The 19,166-nt window shown below is 36.2% G+C and overlaps 1 protein-coding gene across 1 annotated transcript; it reads right to left on the bottom strand.

The window, feature by feature from the left end:
* Positions 1-4,179: 4,179 nt before the first annotated feature.
* Positions 4,180-14,637, bottom strand: KLRB1 (killer cell lectin like receptor B1). The gene is made up of 6 exons (XM_029204131.1): positions 14,460-14,637; positions 9,476-9,574; positions 8,716-8,787; positions 7,472-7,626; positions 6,995-7,110; positions 4,180-4,374 (listed from the first exon to the last, which is right to left on the bottom strand). The coding sequence occupies exons 1-6, from the start codon at positions 14,542-14,544 to the stop codon at positions 4,227-4,229; spliced, it is 675 nt and encodes a 224-aa protein (XP_029059964.1). The 5' UTR covers positions 14,545-14,637; the 3' UTR covers positions 4,180-4,226.
* Between the last annotated feature and the right edge of the window lie 4,529 nt (positions 14,638-19,166).

Raw genomic sequence — 19,166 nt, forward strand, 5'->3', positions numbered from 1 at the left:
AGATAAAGGCTTTACATAAGTATGCTCTATGGAGTCTTGCGATTGCTTTCAAATATCCAAACTGGCAAAAACCTTGCACCCATGGATCCCCATGGTGTGTAGTATCCCTTGCTATACAGCACATAGTAAACTCAGATTTAACTCAGACCTGCTTTTTTAATTAATTAATTAATTATTTTAAAACATCTATTGGAGTATAATTGCTTTACAATGGTGTGTTAGTTTCTGCTTTATAACAACGTGAATCAGTTATACATATACATATATCCCTATATCTCTTCCCTCTTGCATCTCCCACCCTCCCACCCTCCCTATCCCACCCCTCTAGGTGGTCACAAAGCACCGAGCTGATCTCCCTGTGCTATGCGGCTGCTTCCCACTAGCTATCTATTTTACGTTTGGTAGTGTATATATGTACATGCCACTCTCTCGCTTTGTCACAGCTTACCCTTCCCCCTCCCCGTGTCCTCAAGTCCATTCTCTAGTAGATCTGTGTCTTTATTCTCGTCTTGCCCCTAGGTTCTTCATGACCATTTTTTTTTTTAAGATTCCATATATGTGTGTTAGCATACGGTATTTTTTTTTTTTCTCTTTCTGACTTACTTCACTCTGTATGACAGACTTGTACCTTCCAGGACATGGAAGCAACCTAAGTGTCCATCAACAAATGAATGGCTAAAGAAGATGTGGCACATATATACAATGGAATGTTACTCAGCCATAAAAAGGAACGAAATTGAGTTATTTGTAGTGAGGTGGATGAACCCATTTGTTTTCTCATTGCATGAACTCTTGTTTAGAAAGTACTTTTAGAAAATTGGCGCTGATATTAAAAGTCATATAGTGTTCCCATACACACTGAGACAAGATTTCACAGATTGACATGTTTTGTTGAAAACGTACGTACTATAATCACTTAAACAATGAGGATAGGAGCCCCTCTAGACCAGGAAGTTCTTTGTTTTGTTTTAGGAAAACGAAAACAGGTGGTTATAAGGAGGTATTGTTAGTGCAACCGCCTCATGATCTGAAGTTGGAGATGGAGGAACAATGTAAATTACACTATCCCAGTTAGCTGTAGCTGAATAACAAATTAGTTAGTGGTTTAAAACAACCACAGTTATTATTATTATTTTAATATATTTATTTATTTTTCGCTGCATTGTTGGGTCTGTTGCTGAGGGCGGGCTTCTCATTGCGGTGGCTTCTCGTTGCGGAGCATGGGCTCTAGGAGCGCGGGCTTCAGTAGTTGTGGCTCGCTGGCTTTAGTAGTTGTGGCTCATGGGCTCTAGAGCGCAGGCTCAGTAGCTGTGACTCACGGGCTTAGTTGCTCCACGGCATGTGGGATCTTCCTGGACCAGGGATTGAATCCGTGTCCCCTGCATTGGCAGGTGGATTCTTAACCACTGCACCACCAGGGAAGCCCACACAATTATTTTTTATTGAATATATTTGGCATATAACATTGTAAATTTAAGGTATACAACGTATTACTTTGATACATTTATATATTGTAATATAATTGCCATTGTGGCAATATTTATTACATTACCTAATTCTGGGACATTATTGTTGTCTATGTTCATCATAGATCACTGTGGCTCCTTGCTTCAGGGAAAAACCTAGTTCTAGCCCTGGCTTCATCAAGGTCTAATTTTGTGACCTTACTCAAGTTGGCTATGAGTAGCTCTCACATGTAAAATGAGGAAAATATCTGAAGAGAAACTTGGAGAGCAATTTCAGTCAGAATGGGAATTCCATTTAGAGATTATGCCTATTAGAGGTCTTCGCTTAGAAATTTTTAGCCAGGTAGAAGTTACATAATTCCTAAAGTAGAACACTGAAAATTTTCCATGAAGCACAAAGGATAAATCCAGAGACATTCTGATTATGCAACATTCAAAGTTTATTTTGAAAGGACCCTAATAGATTGTCTTGATAGAGAATGCAATTTGATTCATATACCTGGGTGATCATATTTGGGTTCTAGCCCTATTAGTGGATCACCTTTTAAATGTTGACAAATCATTCTATGCTGCTTATATTATCATTTGAAAATGGTCTTTTTAGAAAAACTGCTCCTGTAACTCAGCCACCTTGCTGAGGTTCCAGGCAATCAGCAAGCACATACATGCGTGACAAAGGCTTTGAGCTAACCCGAGTCCCAGTCAGCATCTCATTCCAACTGCACTAGAGACCGCCAGCAAGAGCCACCTAGGTAAGCTCATTCAGTAAACAAATTTGATTTTATAATTATTTGTTTATTTTTCAGGAAATATTTATTGAGCATCTGCTATGTGCCAGAACCATGCATTGGCTAACAATACTAAGAAGGTTTTGATCTCATGGAGCTCATATCCCCATGGAAAGGGCCTAATAATAATAATAGCAATAGTGGTAATCAAATAATAACAATAATAAAATGATAAGTAGATAAATAATTATCTAATTTCATATATTATGAAGGAAATAAATAAGGTGTTGCAAAGGGACAAAATGGATAAATCTGATTGATATACAACTTTCTTTTGTTCTGTTTTGCTTGGTCGGAAGGGAACAAGTGTAGCCACAAACACACACACACACACACACACACACACACACACACACACACACACACACACAAACCAAGTAAGTCCACAAGAGGGCAGAATGGAGTTAATCACAAACAATTGCAGATGTAAACTTTCAGCTGCTGCCAAGGGGTAAACTAAAGGCTATGACCACCAGATCAGGTTACTTCATGAGTTTATAGGTGTTTAGAACTTAAAAATTTTTATAATTATCTTTTTACTTGCACTTCTTGGATTTTCCTTTCCCACACTGCTTGGTATGAAAGTCAAAAGTTATTCCTTTTTACCCATACTAGCATTATAAAGGAAAAGAATCTGATTGCTGGCTACCTAAACATGTGTGGATCAGAAAAAAATGGTTAAACAAACCCCTAGGCTTATGCATCAAGAATGCTTTATTTTTAAATTTTTCCCACCATAAGTGTTTTTCCATGATACTTGCTTTTTTTAAAACTTGAAGTACAGTTGATTTAGAATGTTGTGTTAGTTTTGAGTGTACAGCAAAGTGATTCAGTTATACATATATATATATTATTTTTCAGGTTCTTTTCTATTATAAATTATTACAAGATATTGAGTATAGTTCCCTGTGCTATACAGTAGGTCCTCGTCGTTTATCTATTCTATATACAGTAGTGTGTATATGTTAACCATGATACCTGCTTTTTAGCCCACACTGTGCATATTGAAGAGCTCTGTGGAATGGGTGGAGCAGGAAGGTAAAACAGAAGGAAATGAACTTCAAATTCAAACACATGGCATAGGAAATAAACAGAAGGAATCTCACTGGTCCAGTCTGGCATGTGTTTTTAAAAAGTGAACACTCAAGAGATCTATCAGAATAAACACATCTCTTCTGTAACTTCAGCTTCCCCAACTGCAGAGTTGAAAAATATATCACATTTTTCCATTAGAATAATGAAAATTTTGATTACATATTTCCTACAATGTGAGCCATAGAAAGAAGAAAACATAGAAGGAAAATAAAAAAGCAATGAGGAAATTAAAATGGAAAGAGCTAAGGTCCCTTCCCAAACTCCTTTAGTAATGGGTCTCTGATATGAGTCAAGAGAATGGATTTTAATCAGTGTTCTGCCACAACCCAATTGTGTGATGATATTGAAAAAAAAAAAGCATAGGCTGTGGGAGAAGCAGAGGACTTCAGAAATCATTTACTAAAGTTTTTCTGGAGGTGAGCGAAGGCATAGAGGGGATGGATGAAGTCTACAGGATTAGAAACCATTTCCCTTAGCTGGTCTGGGCTTTGTTCCATAGAGAATCACTGTCTCTTAAAATGAGGTGTTTTCTTTATGTATCTGTTTTCCCATTTATTGAATGAGGAGATTAAACTTGAATGTCTGTAAGACTAACAACAGTTAGAATTCTCAGTGTTTGTTCCACTTTGTACCACAAAATGCACATTAGGCCATGCTAAGAGTATATACAGTTAAAATGAGAGAGACCTGAAATGGAAATTAAAGAATTGGAGAGGGGGGACCTCCCTGGTGGCACAGTGGATAAGACTCCATGCTCCCAATGCAGGGGGCCCAGGTTTGATCCCCGGTCAGGGAACTGGATCCCACATGCATGCCTCAACTAAGAGTTCCACCTAATAAATAAAGATTAAAAAAGAAATGGAGAGGGGATGTGTAGTCAAGTGGCAGAACATACTTTATTTTTGACAGGTTTTAGTTCTTTTTGACAGATCCATTTATTTTCTGTAGCACAGTTCTCGGAAAGAATTTGTGTTCTTGAGATGCAAACACAACTGTTTTCTTCAGCGTCACCAGTAATTTGTAACCTGTGGAGCAGAAGAAAAGCCTCTCTTTAGTGTTTGTGATTTTCTCACGTAATTCTCCTCATCCAGCCAGTATGTTCTGTAATTTTCAGTAAACAACGAGGTGCTGGTTATTAAGCATGGAATAAGTACCCAGTCACAAATATAATGATATAAACTTTTAATAGAAAGCTAATATAAACCTCTGGAACTTGCAAACTCATCTTCACTGGAAAAGAATTGTTCTGAAAAGAAATGTCATAATGATACATACAAAGGGGAAGCTTTGGAAACTGGGAATTGAATCTCCTATTAACATGTTATATGAAAATTTCCTACCTTCACTGAGCCTCGATTTTCTTAAATATATAGTGTATATATATTTGGGGAGACATTGAGATCATGTATATGAAAGGGTGATCATGCTTAAACAAAGAATGTGTTCAGTAAATGTAATAAGTACGTAGATACTCAGTGTCTACAGAATTTGAATATATCAATAGCGAGAAAAGGAGGCTCAGTACGTATTGTATGTAGTAGGAGGTTCCCTTTTTTTCCATTCCAAACAGGTTGGTGAGTGTCTGCTACAATATATGTACTGTTAGTTCCAAAGAAGCAGAGTCTTATGGCTCATTGCAGGTGGGGCATGAGTAGAAGTTAAACAGTGGGATGGCGAGATAGAGCTGGGGTGCCAGGATGGGGTGTGTGCAAGACATTCACCTATTTGTCTCAAGTAGAAAGTGAAGTGGTGGCAGTGGGCAGGGCTCCATCACAGTTTTAATTTGTTCCTTTGTTCCATTTCTCCTTGGAGCCCCTCGGCCCTGAGAAGCCAACCTGATTCTCTCCTAGTGCCTGACACCCTAGTCAAATCAGAATTTCTCTTGACCAAGCTATTGCAAAGGTCCCCTGTATTTTATCTCTTCCACCCTTCTGGTCCTTCCTTTGAATTTCAAGATAACTTTTTTACCGCTCATCTGGCCAAGTGCCCTTCCAAAAGGCCCTAGGTGACTTCCCAGGCCTTCTTTGACCAGATCTCTGCCTAGTTGTCTAACATTATCTCATTTAATCCCCAAAACAGTCCTGTGAAAAAAATTATTAACACCCTTTATGTTTTTCTTTACCTGAAAACCAAGGTAGAGAACTAAAATAAAAGCAGAGTCTAACTGACGTTCTTTCTACTATAATATGATACCTTCCAGGTTTACCTGATCACTATCTTAATCAAATCACCATTTTTATCCTCAGAATAAAATAGAGTGTTCAATCGAATTTAATCCATCATCTTTGCCTATATTTCTGCTCATAGACACTTCAGAGTTTTCCAGTTTTATTATAAATCTTAATAAAATAAATGTAATGGCCCAATAAGAAGCATACACACACACAAACCAAAATTAACCTTTACTATGTACAAAAAAAAAAGTAAGTTAATATAAAAGTTGCACTTATGTGTAAATAAAATATAGAAAATAATCCCTAGAAAAACAAAAAAATCAGAGTGTAGTTTATTTACCAAAATATGTTTGCCTTTTCATACATTTATTCTAGTCCAGAACACTTTATTTTAAAATAATCTTCATTTTAAAGTACGGCATCTAAAAAAATATTTTAGAACATGGGTCAAACAATGTCAAAATGTGCTAATTAAATCAACATTTCTTTTAATGTCTAATAATTTTCCACACAATAAATTATTACTATATTTTAGATAAACTTGAACATGCTCCTGTGTCTTGAATTTTAACCTCTTGTTTTTTGAATGATAAAAAAATCCATTTTAACTGTTATTTATACAAATGTGAATAAAGCATTCACAGACTCAAAAAATGTAACACAGTATCATCTGTTCTGAAAAACTCATCAAATTTCTTTTCAGAAACTTGGTTGAATGTCTGCACACTCACTTTCTAGGGAAAAAAATGTCCTGCCCTTTGTTGTACAAATAACGATGAGGTCCATTAAAAATTTATAATTTAACTGTGTAACATCAATCCTCCTATAACACCGATGGTTAACTTGACCATCTCACACAAGAAACTATGAGACAACCAAAAAAACGGCAAATAGCTCTTTTGTGGCTTATGCAGATTGACTACATCTCTTCAAACAACCCTCCTTTCACACCGCTGGTTAAAATAAGCTACAATACTTGTTACAATGTGAGTAGTTTCTCTCAAATGTCTGGATACCCCACGCTGATATTTACTATATTTTTTCCTCTTGTATTCATTGTGCCAATGCTGGTTGTGACCCACTAAGGTATGTGGTCCCACAGTTTGAAAAACACTACTTAAACAATTCTTCGTGCCGATAGCTTCCAGCTAGAAATTTCTTAATTTTTAAATGTTGTTATTTTAAAAACTGTTTCATGTGCCCCCACCCAAAGGAGTTAGTCTCTTCCTTGTCTCCTAAAACTCCATTGCTGGTAAAAATATATATTGTTGCAAAGGGTTGATGTCTTTTCATATGTGAAACTTTTCAACCAACTTCAGAATCATTCTTCTTCTCAGACTATTCTGATCCTCCTGAACATTTCTAAACTAAATTAAAATGATAAATCTCAATCTTCAATAACAATGTTACTATCTTGCCATGTAAACCTGATGTAAATTGAATATTCAAATTAGCTTATCCCAATACTCACATATGAGAATTTAAAAAGGATCCATTTATCCACTTCCAGTTCTTTTCTGATAATGTAAAATTTAATCCAATCCAAAACAGAATTGCTCCTTTGTCTATCCAGTTTTGTATGAGCCTCTATAAATAAAACAGAAGAAATGACTGAATATTGAATCTGTTTATCTATTACTGGTTTGCATCCTTCTACCCATCCTCTCTGAAGCCTTTCCTAACTCCCCATCGGAGTTAATTATTCCTTATTTGTGATATTTCTGTCTGTATATTTATATATATCCAAATATTTGTATTTATGTTGTTGTGTTCATTAAATTATATTTATTTTGCTTACATGTCCGTTTAGTGTCTCAGATTGTGAGCTTCTTGAAGTCAAAATTAATACTTCCATCTGCACAGAACCCTCCGGGCTAAAGCACAAAGATCTTGATACGGTTAGAAGCAAGGGCTAAGCCGTATTAAAGTATTTTACTTAATTATTTACCAATTCTTCCTGATCTTGAATAAGCAGCAGACGGGATTCTTTTGTGAAACAGTCAGCTAGACTGTCATTCCAAGGTTTGTAAATGTCATAAAAAAACAAGCATTTATCTCGGATTCGTTGCCAGTTTGTTGGGCACTTTAACAGAACTGGTCTCTCTAAAGTAAGAAAGAAGAAGAAGAAGAAATGTTATGTTTCTAACCTGCCCCCCCCACCCCACTAACACTAATCACACATGCACAAGTCATTATAAATTCAGGGAAGTCGTTGATCATCACAGTGAGAACAATTCATGAATTTAATATAACTTTGAGGGTTTTGAGACATAGTTCATTCTGGTACTAAGAGTTGAAAATTAGTGACAAGTTAAAACACTGACAGACAGAATAACTTGTTCAAGTCCACAAAAAGCAGATGCTGGTAGAGTCAAAACTCTTTCTGAGATTCCGTAAATCCATTACAAGTGTTCTTTCTACTCCATGATGACAATATCAAACTTCTCTAAAAAATGGCTACTTTAAACAACATGTAAAATGAAAAGCAAATAAAAATTCATTTCCATAAGTTAATGGCAAATACCATGGAGAAAAATTATAAGAAAATTTCTAATTGCTGAATTATATATTTGCCTATTAATGGGATCTATTGGATAGCATTTTCCAGAAGGATTTTCATAGTTTCTTAAAATTTCTGTTATGTACGAATGTATATAATAAATGATTACATTCTGCTACAGTCACTCAAAAATAGTGTCTTTATTAACACACACTACTTAATAAGTACATGGACGAGATCAATGTCTTAGTGTTTAATACAATAAATATTAAATTATTCATTTTATGTCGTGTTCCATTAATTAACTTCGGACCAGAGTTAGCTGCTTGACATATTCATTAAAATCATCAAATATCCCACTTCAATGCATATTTTACTTTATAGCTTGGGTTTTGGCTATTAATTATTGAATATCCTAGCAGCAGTCTCTCATAAGGCAGTGTTATCTGTTGGTTAAGATCGTAGGCTCTGAAGTTAGACCACTGAAGTACAATTCCCAGTGTCACCACTTAGTACCTGTATGACCCTGGATGAGTTGCTTAGCCTTTCCATGCCTCAGTTTTGTCAAACATAAAATCAGAGCGATAATACTATCTTAACGTATGGGTTGTTATGAACCTTAATTAAGATAATGCATGATACCTATCAAATTTTAGCCATTATTCTTAGGAAAGTCAAGTCACAGAATATACCTGTTGTTTCCTTCCTGTTCTCTTGAGCATCCATGCTGCTTTTCTCTGTTGATTTTTGTCTCAAGAATATCACTAATAAATCAGGAGAAATCATTAAGAAGATTAATGCTGAATGGTGCAGTGAAATGAATATGTTATATTTATCACTTCAGGAAATTTTTATCTCAACAAGCTTGAAATGAACAGAAGATAAGAGCAATAGCAGTGTAGTAACAAAGCGTCTACTTAGAAGACAACATAAACAAACACACACATAACAAGTGAATGCACACAGACATTGACTTAGCGGTTTCAACTATATAAGTAAGCTCCCAGGTGTTACTTAAACTCTTAAATTGCTTCCACTCCTTGCCTAATGTTCCATCTTCAGAATAAGTATAATTGTGCCTATACCCCATGGGAGAGATTGCCTAGGACAATCTGGAATTTAGTAGGCACTTAAGGAACTGTAAATAATTGGAAAATTTTTATTTTCTTTGTTATTGTCATGATTTTATCATAATTGTGACTTTTTAAATGTCCTTGGAGCACATGTGAAATCCCCCGTGAAGCCTATCAGAACAGTTAGGAAGAGAAATACGACAAAGGATGACATTTGCTTAGTAGGTACCAGCTGAGCACTGTTAGAGTACTGTTTCATAATTGTTTTTGTTTCATGGGTCTTCCACTAAATTTGGGATGGCCAAATGTTAACATACTTTAATATTTATGGTAAAGTAGAATAAGTAGAACAAGAAATCAATGATCTTGCATCACTTACCTGAAACACTCAACCCAATCACAGTCAAGGCAAGAAGAATAATCCCAGCACAACCAAGTTTCACAGCAAATTGATGCCAAGGTGGACCCTGACAAACATCTGAGACATTAAGAAAATATACTTGATTAACTCAGTTGAGTTCATCTAATACAAAAAGCAGAGGTTGTTTGGATCACAAAACAAAGAGCTAGATTCAGGTTGGGGGTAGGGGCAGGAAAGGACATTTATCAGTCATCTTAAAGTAGGGTCCCACAAGATGGAATCTCAGACCCAACTGAGAGTTGCTTATAGATAAAATAGAAATATTTATGCCTGTCTTGTGTACGAAGGATTGGTATAAGAATCAAATGAGATAGATGTGACGGTGTTTTGAAACATGCCAAATGCTATACAAAAATGAAACATATACCCTACCGTACGAAGTAAGTCCAAGAATTTTGTCCAACAAGGAAGGCCTTCATTCATTCAAGATATATTTGTTGAGGCTCTGTTTTATGCCAAACAACATGTTAGGTGCTGGTGGTATAAGACAATTCTATTCTTAGACGTGGATTTCTCTGCTTTACTGTTGCCTGGAACAATCATCTCCAATTTGGACCAAATGGATGGAATTCAAGGAAGAGTATTTTACGAGCTTACATGTTATTTTCAGTATTTCAATGAATATAACATAACATGAACCTGTGTCTACAACATTGCATAGTCTAAAAAATGTCAAATACCTTTGTTTTTCTCTGTATCATGTCAATAACGATGTACTGTATATCTCATGTTCATCAAAAGTTGTGATTGTATTAATTAAAGTGGGATCATAAATTAATCATAACCTTATCAATGGATTTTATAGGGAAAAATAATCAAAGAGGAACTTATTAATGTAAAAAATTCTTGGAAAAGACTGAGCAACAGCTTCCAAAATTATATCAGCTCTGACAGAAATTATTCTGGTAATCTGTACTTCGGTTATTCTACTTGAAATTGTGCTTAGACAACTTCTATACCTGACTTAATTATAAGATCCCTTTTATTCCCATTTGGTTTATAATATGTTATATATATTACTATTATAAATTACTTTCTAAATTGTATTATTAGAGCCAAGGGCCTTTACAAGTAAGGGTTTACTAATTTAACTATATCTATCATTTATTTATGTTATCTACTCCTTTTTATATTTTTTCTAGTATTCCTCAATATAAAGGAATACATGCTTTGAGTCACTTGTTAAAAACTTTAGCATCAGATATGTTAAAATGTTGTCTTTATTCTCATTAAATGTTCCAGAGTGACCCACAAATCCATTTCTACTTTAGTTTTTTACACTCTCCCTGGCGATTAAGTTTTGCAACCCAGTTTTCAGACAACTGCTCATGGTCTCTTCATTAGGATGTGGACATTCATAAGAGTTAGCTCTTTCTAAAATGTCCCTGGGGAGATGGAATTTAAGATAACTAAATGTGATAAAAGATTATGCGAGGAAACAGATAATAGATTAGATTTCAGGTAGGGACACCTGGATTATCATCCGGAGGGGAGAGACAAGAGTAGACAATTAGAGGAGCTCCAAGGTCCTGGGTGTACATCCGAAAATGGGAGAACCAGACTGGAGAATATTGACCTAGAACTTCTAAGGCAAGCTCGTGTGACACAGAGCAACTAAACTTAGTGAACCTAAGACTAGTCCTACGTGACGTTTCCTCACAGTTGTATCTACTATTCTACCATTTTTTCTTCCTCAGCCTTTCCTCCCTTGAAATTTTGAAAAATGGAGAAAGCCCCATATAGTCACTATTTTAACATTTGGTACTGAAGGATAGCAGTGGTTAAGAGCAGAGGCTCTCAAATCTAGCAGATTTGTATTAGAGCATGTTATTTCGGGCAACGTAACCTTCATAAACTACAAACTTCCTCACCTGTGAAATGTAGAATAATACTACTTCATGAGATTTTGGAAAGGGTTATATGAAATAGTTCTTCTAGGCATGATGTGTGATACATAATAAACGTGCATCTAAAATTTAAAGAACTGAGTGGAGGGTTCTGTGTTGTTTTTCTGCTGCACTACATTAGAACTAATAACAACAATAGAGTTATTGTAACAATAGAGTTATTGTAACAATAGAGTTACAATAACAAATTGAAGAGGCCAGGTAAACTTTAGTCATCTGGAAATACCCACATAAGGCTAGTTTTTTGTTTGGATACAAACAGTATGCCAAATCATCTCACTTTTTTTCTCTAAACCTTTCCATGGCTTTCTCTCAAGCAGATCTAAGTCTGTACGTCTGTAGAACAGCCTACAAATCCCTATTCATTCCGGCTTCCCTTTATGTCTCTAACTTCATCTCCTGCTGCTTTCCATGCAGACATGCTCTGTCATTTCACACTAACCTATGAGCTCTTTCTACAAGATGACAGGCATGTTCTCATCCCACGGATCTTGCACCTGCACTGGTCCATCTTTTAAAAGGCTCTTCTCCCAGGAAGCATACCTTTGTCTCTCAATTCTTTCAGGTCTTGACTCAAATGTCATCTTGTCAGGCAGGCTTCTATGATTATTCCATTTGATATCATACCCTCTCCAAAAGCTAACTCTCAATTCCATTTTTTAAAAAATATTTTCTCTATTGCACTTAATATTATCTAACACATATATGTATACATATATATTCTTAGTTATTCATTTATTTGTAAGCCTTCCTAGTAGTATAATATAAACGCAATAAAGGAAACTATTTTTTCACTACTTTATTCACTGTTGTATTCTCAGCACCTAGGGCATGCCTGACACAGGTGCTTATTTTTGGATGAATAAATAAACTCTAGAGGCATTTTTGCCAACACCTATCTACTTTTCTAAGAGACCAAATCCTGGGCCATAAACCAGATTCGTCACAACTCACATCTCTCTCTGGTTTTCCTGACTGCTTTTGATATAATCACTATTCTACAGTTACCATTTTGGCTAAACTGTTTAGCCAAAGAGCTTAGTGGTTGTTTCACAATAATTGTAATACCAGATCAATGTGTGGCAAAAGAATGTCACCTGCCATTTCAGTAAACAAAGGATGTTGCGACCTTAAAGCCACCAGCCAGTGTGGCTGCCCGGATAGTAAAACTTGAGGGGGATTCAGGATGGAGAAAAACAGGATGCTGGCCCTAGATAGCTAAGATGCATGTCAAAGGAATTATTTCAATGAGCCCAGACTTTTGCATCTTCCCACATATAGAAAAGCACTAAAATCATTAACATGAGGTGTCTGTTTCTGTGATTAGCAGTAATCTTTTGATGTTTGACTACATTTTTTTTTTTTTTTTTTTTTTTTAGCCAAAGCTCCTGTATATCCCAGCTCCTCCCTTACCTCTTGGGGACATTTCCTCAGAACTATCAGAGAGGCTGCCTTCTCAGCTATAGCCCTCTGTAAAGCCACCAAATACATAATTCTCAACTTTTAGGTTAGGCATTTTTTTCAGTTGACAAGTGTTTTGTAGTCACACATTTTGTTCTGACTTTATTCTATGTTTTCTCAGATTTACTTTTAGAATGATATTTTGTGGAATAATGACGACAATTAGAATAGACAGATTTTCTGGCCTCGTTGATTTGGGATCACAGAGAGTAGCTTTTAAGGAAAATCTCGCTGTCTTTCTCTATTTTCATTCTCCAATATTGTCCAACACCATCCTCCTTTCTCTCCACTTCTGCTAGATCTGAATAGGGAACAGAAAGTCTTTCTCTTCTGCATCAAAAAATAACCGTGGCTTGACAAATTCTCACTGTAGTTATCAAAATTCTCCAATTTCCCGTAACCCCCAAATGAAGGGTATCATGAAACTATTTGATAACCCTAAGACTTTTCAATCTCCAATTTAGAACATTGATAACTTAATACTTTCAAATTATACCAAACCATCCTAAAAAGATACAACCCACTTGCCAAGCACACTATGGAATGAATATCAGGTTGGATAAAAATTGCAATATCATTGATGTTTAGTAAGTTTGGTTTGACTTCAGAATGTAATACTATGTCCTGATGAGTTTATACATTTTTTTCTGCTTAATTTGTAGTTTCTCTTTATCTATCCCCAGGCCATGGAATCCATCACCTATGACCTCACATTAGAATACCCCATCTCTTTCACTCAGAATACTAACTCCTCTGACATACAGAAAATTGCCAACTTCAACAAGTATGAAATAAGTGCATCAGTGGTATTCTCCTGTGGTTTGTAGCTTAAATCCTTCTAAACTGTTATACTTTTCAATTTAAAAAAACATCAGATTGTTATTATATCCAAGTTTTTCATCTTGAATATAATTTTCTTTCAGAACATTTTTTTCCCTTCCCTTTGAAGGGTGAACGATGTTAATCATTGAGCCTACACTTTGTATTCTGAAAGGAATGCCACGGATGCAAATGCATTGGAACTTAATCACAGTATTTTATAGAGGGATTTGAAATAAGGTAGGTTACTATTACAGCAAGGTAGTAAAAAAATCTCTAAAAATATTCATTTGTTAAAAAAAAAACAAAAGCAAAAACAACAAAAAAGGGAATTCTCTGGTGGTCCAGTGGTTAAGATTCTGTGCTTCCATTGCAGGGGGCACGGATTCTATCCCCAGTCAGGGAGCAAAGATCCCGCATCCCTCATGGTGTGGCAAAAAAAAAAAAACAAATAAAAAAATCAAAATATTCCCTTGTTAATGCATGTAAAATATTTCTTCAGGATCCTTTAGCCAAGGCTCAGTAATAGGAACTATACTCATTTTTCACAAAAGTATCTTGATAAAAAAGAAATCTATAAGGTATGTGCTTTTTCCCACATTTGTGATTACCTACCGACAGGCCATGCTATATCTATTTAACATTAATATAGCTGCTGCTCATCTTCAAAGCCATGATTTAAAGCTACAAATTCAAGAGAAAAATCTAACTATGGAAGATATACAAATGCCAAAAGGAAAAGTAAAGCCACTTACTCTGAGGAAGAGATGGGGCTGATGAGCTTTCAAGGCCAGCATTCCTGGATACGTTTAAATCAGCATATATCACCGGTCTGTCCATTGCAAAGAGAAGAATGTGGCACTAAACTTGCGTAAAAGAAAAAACTACAGTTCTATGAGGCAAGAGAAGCAAAAGGAAGTGCTCAGCCTTGAAAAGCTTTATTATCTTTCTTACCTACCCACACTTCTAGCAGTGGGTTTTCTCTATAAATTAGTGAGAAAATCCACTTACTGGCTGTCCAGTATACTTAGATATGTAATATCTACTTTGTTTAATTAATTGGCCTGTTTGACAGAATTCTGGGAAGGTTTGTTTGTTGTCTTTGTAACCATCCTCTTTGAGTACGTTTCTCAGGGCCAGGACCAGCGTGAGGGAAATGAAGCACTCTCATTTCCCTCCAAAAAAGTCAGGAGTCAAGATAAACAATATTAAATGTAATGCTGTAAAAAGTAAACACTAATGCAAAAAAACTGCAGGATGCCTTTCCAAAGCTCTAAAGTCTTCCTGAAATATTTGTGCTCCCCCCAAAAGAGGCAAAATGTGGAAAATGGAGTCATAAGTGTGGAAAAGGCTGCTGAATAATACAACAGAGAAAGCAAAGAGCTAAAGATCAAAACGACTCTTCGCTTAAAATAATGTTTTTAGTGCACTGAAGTTTAATTTCAAGTTATGAAGCATGACTATGACCACTAGGAATCCACAGTGGCCATGTTAGAAACGATTGAGGAAAAAGTGTTCCCTTCAACCAGAAGCTTGCAAAACTTTGTGAGCTCCAAAAGTATAAACTGGCTAGAAATATAAACCAAAGAAGAGCCTTCACTTGTCCATATGTAGTATGAAATATATTGATGAATCCTTTTCTTTGTTACAACTGTCTTCACAATGATCTTCTATCACAAAAGATCCTTACTATGAAATCGTTATTGTATACATATAAAATAAATCCTTCATGAGAATTCACACCTGGAGAATTTTTCTCATTATGTTAATGCATTCATCGATCATCTAATTCCCTACATGACACTTTCTAAACACAACATATCAGAATTCAGAAATTTACTGTCACTATTATAGATAGATAATAGAGAGATAGATACAGAATATACACACACACATACACACGTGCATGGGATACATATGTTATTAAAGTTTTCAGAGGGTAAATGATTATAAGTAACTGAGATTTAGGATGTGACAATAGTAGCTATAATATTGAATAGCTCAAGGAACAATAAAGATAGATTACTTTTTTTTTTTTTTTGCGGTACGCGGGCCTCTCACTGTTGTGACCTCTCCCGTTGTGGAGCACAGACTCCGGACGCACAGGCTCAGAGGCCCTGGCTTACGGGACCAGCCGCTCCGCGGTATGTGGGATTTTCCCGGACCGGGGCACGAACCCGTGTCCCCTGCATCGGTAGGTGGACTCTCAAACACTGCGCCACCAGGGAAGCCCAAGATAGATTACTTTTCAATTTTATTTTATTTATTTATTTTTGGCTGCATCTTTTCCTATGCTTTAAGTGCAATTCCTGTCTACCCCCTGAAATCGTTTTCCTGAAATTCTGCCCCGCTTTCAAGTCCTCTTCGAAGGCTTACTTCAATACATTTTTGGACGATAGCTGTCATTCATAACTCTGCAGGTTTGTGAATTACAGTGCCCCTGAGCTCCTTTCTTCAACTCGCTTTCTTGTGAGCTGGCCGCAAACCCGCAGGATGGCTTCAGGTCCTAATCTGTTTCAGGCAGGGCATGCTGAGCCTTTGGTTAATTCCTCTTCCTGTTGGGAAATGAGCACGTTCCTGCGTGGGCTTTCTCTAGTTGTGGCGAGCGGGGGTTACTCTTTGTTGCGGTACACAGGCGTCTCATTGCAGTGGCTTCTCTTGTGATGGAGCATGGGCTCTAGGCATGTTGGCTTCAGTAGTTGTGGCACATGGGCTCAGTAGTTGTAGCTCGCAGGCTCTAGAGCACAGGCTTAGTAGTTGTGGCACACGGGCTTAGTTGCTCCATGGCATGTGGGATCCTCCTGGACCAGGGCTTGAACCTGTGTCCCACTGCACCACCAGGGAAGCCCCAATAAAGATAGATTTTTGATTTTGCCTATGTCATCTATCTTGACATTGAGATTTGCTGAGTTAATAGTGGGAGTTTGAGTGGATAGGAAAATAGAGTAAAATAAAAACAAAGTTAATTTTGAATATGAATAAGTACAATAGAGGCTATATTATGGCTACGACATGGAGAAAAGAGTGATAAGAGAATCATTTGTGCAAGAAGGTGAAAATACAAAAGGCAACAAGTGGTGATCGTAAAACAAGATAATCCACTCTAGACTTAGAAAATGGTGACTTTAGTAAGATGGCCGACTAGGAAGCTACACCCTCTTTATCCCACAGAGACGCTGAGTTAACAACAGTATGTGGACAGAATACCTTTGTGAGAGCTCTAGAGACCAGTTGAAAAATTACAGCACCCAGGCCTTTGCAAAACCAAGAAGAGATTCCAACAAAAGGGGTAGGAATCTCAGCATTTGGTTTGGAGGCACCAAGAAGAAACCTTGTATAGCAGGGATCCTCCTTTGAGATTAAAACAAGAGTGGACTGTATATCCAACAGCCTGGATTGTCTGGTGGCTACTCAAGGGACTGGTTTCTGTCTTGCCTGACACAGAGTGCTTATAGGACCAGAAGTTTGGAAGCTAGTGAAAGCTGAAGCAAGGAGATGCAGAGCTGCAGTTCTGCAGGCAGACATGGGGAAAGCAAGAGGTGAGAAGAGGTTTGAGAAGTTCAGGAACCTCCAGCTGGGCTAACTGGTGAAAGGTCTTACTCTTCACAAAGGCTCTATACAAAGCCTAGGAGTGCCAATCCCAGAAAAAAAAATACACACACACACACACACACACCCCCCACACACAGAAACATGGCCCAATCAAAGGAACAAACAAAAACCCCAAAAACTGAAACTGATTTAAAAAAAAAAAATCAAATCTATGAGCTGCCCGACAAAGAATTTAAAGTAATTAGTGAGAACACAAAGAAACAACTTAATGAAGAGAATACTATGAATAATTGTATACCAACAAGTTGGATAACCTAGAGGAAATGGATAAATCCTTAGAAATGTACTAAGACTGAATCATGAAGAAGCAGAAAATCTGAACAATTCAACAATGGGTAAGATATAAATAGTATTAAAAAACCTCCTAACAAAGAAAAGCCCAGGACCAGACGAATTCATTGGAGAATTCTACTTGATATTTAAATAAAAATTAACACTAATTCTTCTGAAAATCTTCCAAAAATCTGAAGAGGATGGAACACTTCTAAGCTCTTTGAGACCAGCATTACCCTGATACCAAAGAGAGATAAAGACACTACAAGAAAAGAAGACTATAGACTAATATTCCTGATGAATATTAAAACAAAAATTTTCAACAAAATACTAACAAACTGAATTCAACGGCACATTAGAAAGCTTATACATGATGACAAAGTGGATTTATTTCTGGAATAGATGACTGGTTAGCATAGGAAAATCACCAATGTACTACACCACATTAATAGAATGAAAGACAAAAACCGCATGATTATCTTAACTGATGGAGAAAAACCATTTGACAAAATTCCACACCCTTTTATGATAAAAACACTCAACAAACTAGGAATAGAAGGAAACTACCTCAACATAATAAAGGTCACTTATGAAAAGCCCACAGCTAACAGCACAATCAATAGTAAAAAACTGAAAGCTTTTCCTCTAAGGTCAAGAACAAGACAAGGACGCCTGCTCTCACCACTTCTACTCAACATAGTATTGGAAATCCTAGTCAAACCAGTTAGACAAGAAAAAGAAATAAAGACATCTAAGTTGGAAAAAAAAAAGAGAAGTAAAATTATCTCTGTTCAGAGAGGACATAATCTTATATGTAGAAACCTGTCAAGACTCCACACATGCAAAAATCTGTTAGACTAATAGATGAATTTGGCTAAGTTTCAGAATAAAAAGTCAATACACAGAAATCAGTTGCATTTTTATACACTAATTAATGATCTGGAAAGGAAATGAAATTAACTCATTTGCAATTGTATCAAAAAGAATAAAATACTTAGAAGAAACCTAATTAAGGAGGTCAAAGACTTGTACACAGAAAAGTACAAAATATTGCTGAAAGAAATTAAAGAAGACATAGATACATGAAGAGTCATCCCATGTTCATGGATTGGAAGACTTAACATTGTTAACATGTGCATACTAGAACTACCATATGATCCAGCAATTCCACTCCTGGGTATATATATTTAAAAAAAATGAAAACACTAATTTGAAAAGATACATGCACTCCAGCGTTTATAGCATCATTAATTACAGTTGCCAAGATATGGAATTAACCTTTACAGTTGCCAAGATATGGAATTAACCTAAGTGTACATCAGTAGATGAATGGATAAAGGAGATGTGGTGTATATATACAATGGAATACTACTCAGACATAAAAAGAATGAAATTTTGCCATTTGCAACAACATGAATGGACTTGGAAGGTATTATGCTGAGTGAAATAAGTCAAAGAAAGACAAATACTGTATGATATCACTTATAAGTGGAATCTAGAAAATATAATGAACTAGTGAATACAACAAAAAAGAAACAGACTCATAGAGAACAAACTAGTGATTACTAGTAGGGAGA

This window comes from Monodon monoceros, unplaced genomic scaffold (assembly GCF_005190385.1).
Source record: "Monodon monoceros isolate NGI ecotype Baffin Bay Population unplaced genomic scaffold, NGI_Narwhal_1 Super_Scaffold_6, whole genome shotgun sequence".
Taxonomy (NCBI): Eukaryota; Metazoa; Chordata; class Mammalia; order Artiodactyla; family Monodontidae; genus Monodon; species Monodon monoceros.

What these genes read in the sequence shown, in the direction of transcription:
- KLRB1 (XM_029204131.1), bottom strand. Translation starts at nt 14,544, where the DNA reads ATGGACAGACCGGTGATATATGCTGATTTAAACGTATCCAGGAATGCT. An exon ending in GAACAGGAAGGAAACAACAG is followed by an intron (nt 7,627 to 8,715) that starts GTATATTCTGTG and finishes TTCTTACTTTAG; the next exon opens with AGAGACCAGTTCTGTTAAAG. An exon ending in TTCAAGATCAGGAAGAATTG is followed by an intron (nt 7,111 to 7,471) that starts GTAAATAATTAA and finishes TTTTATTTATAG; the next exon opens with AGGCTCATACAAAACTGGAT.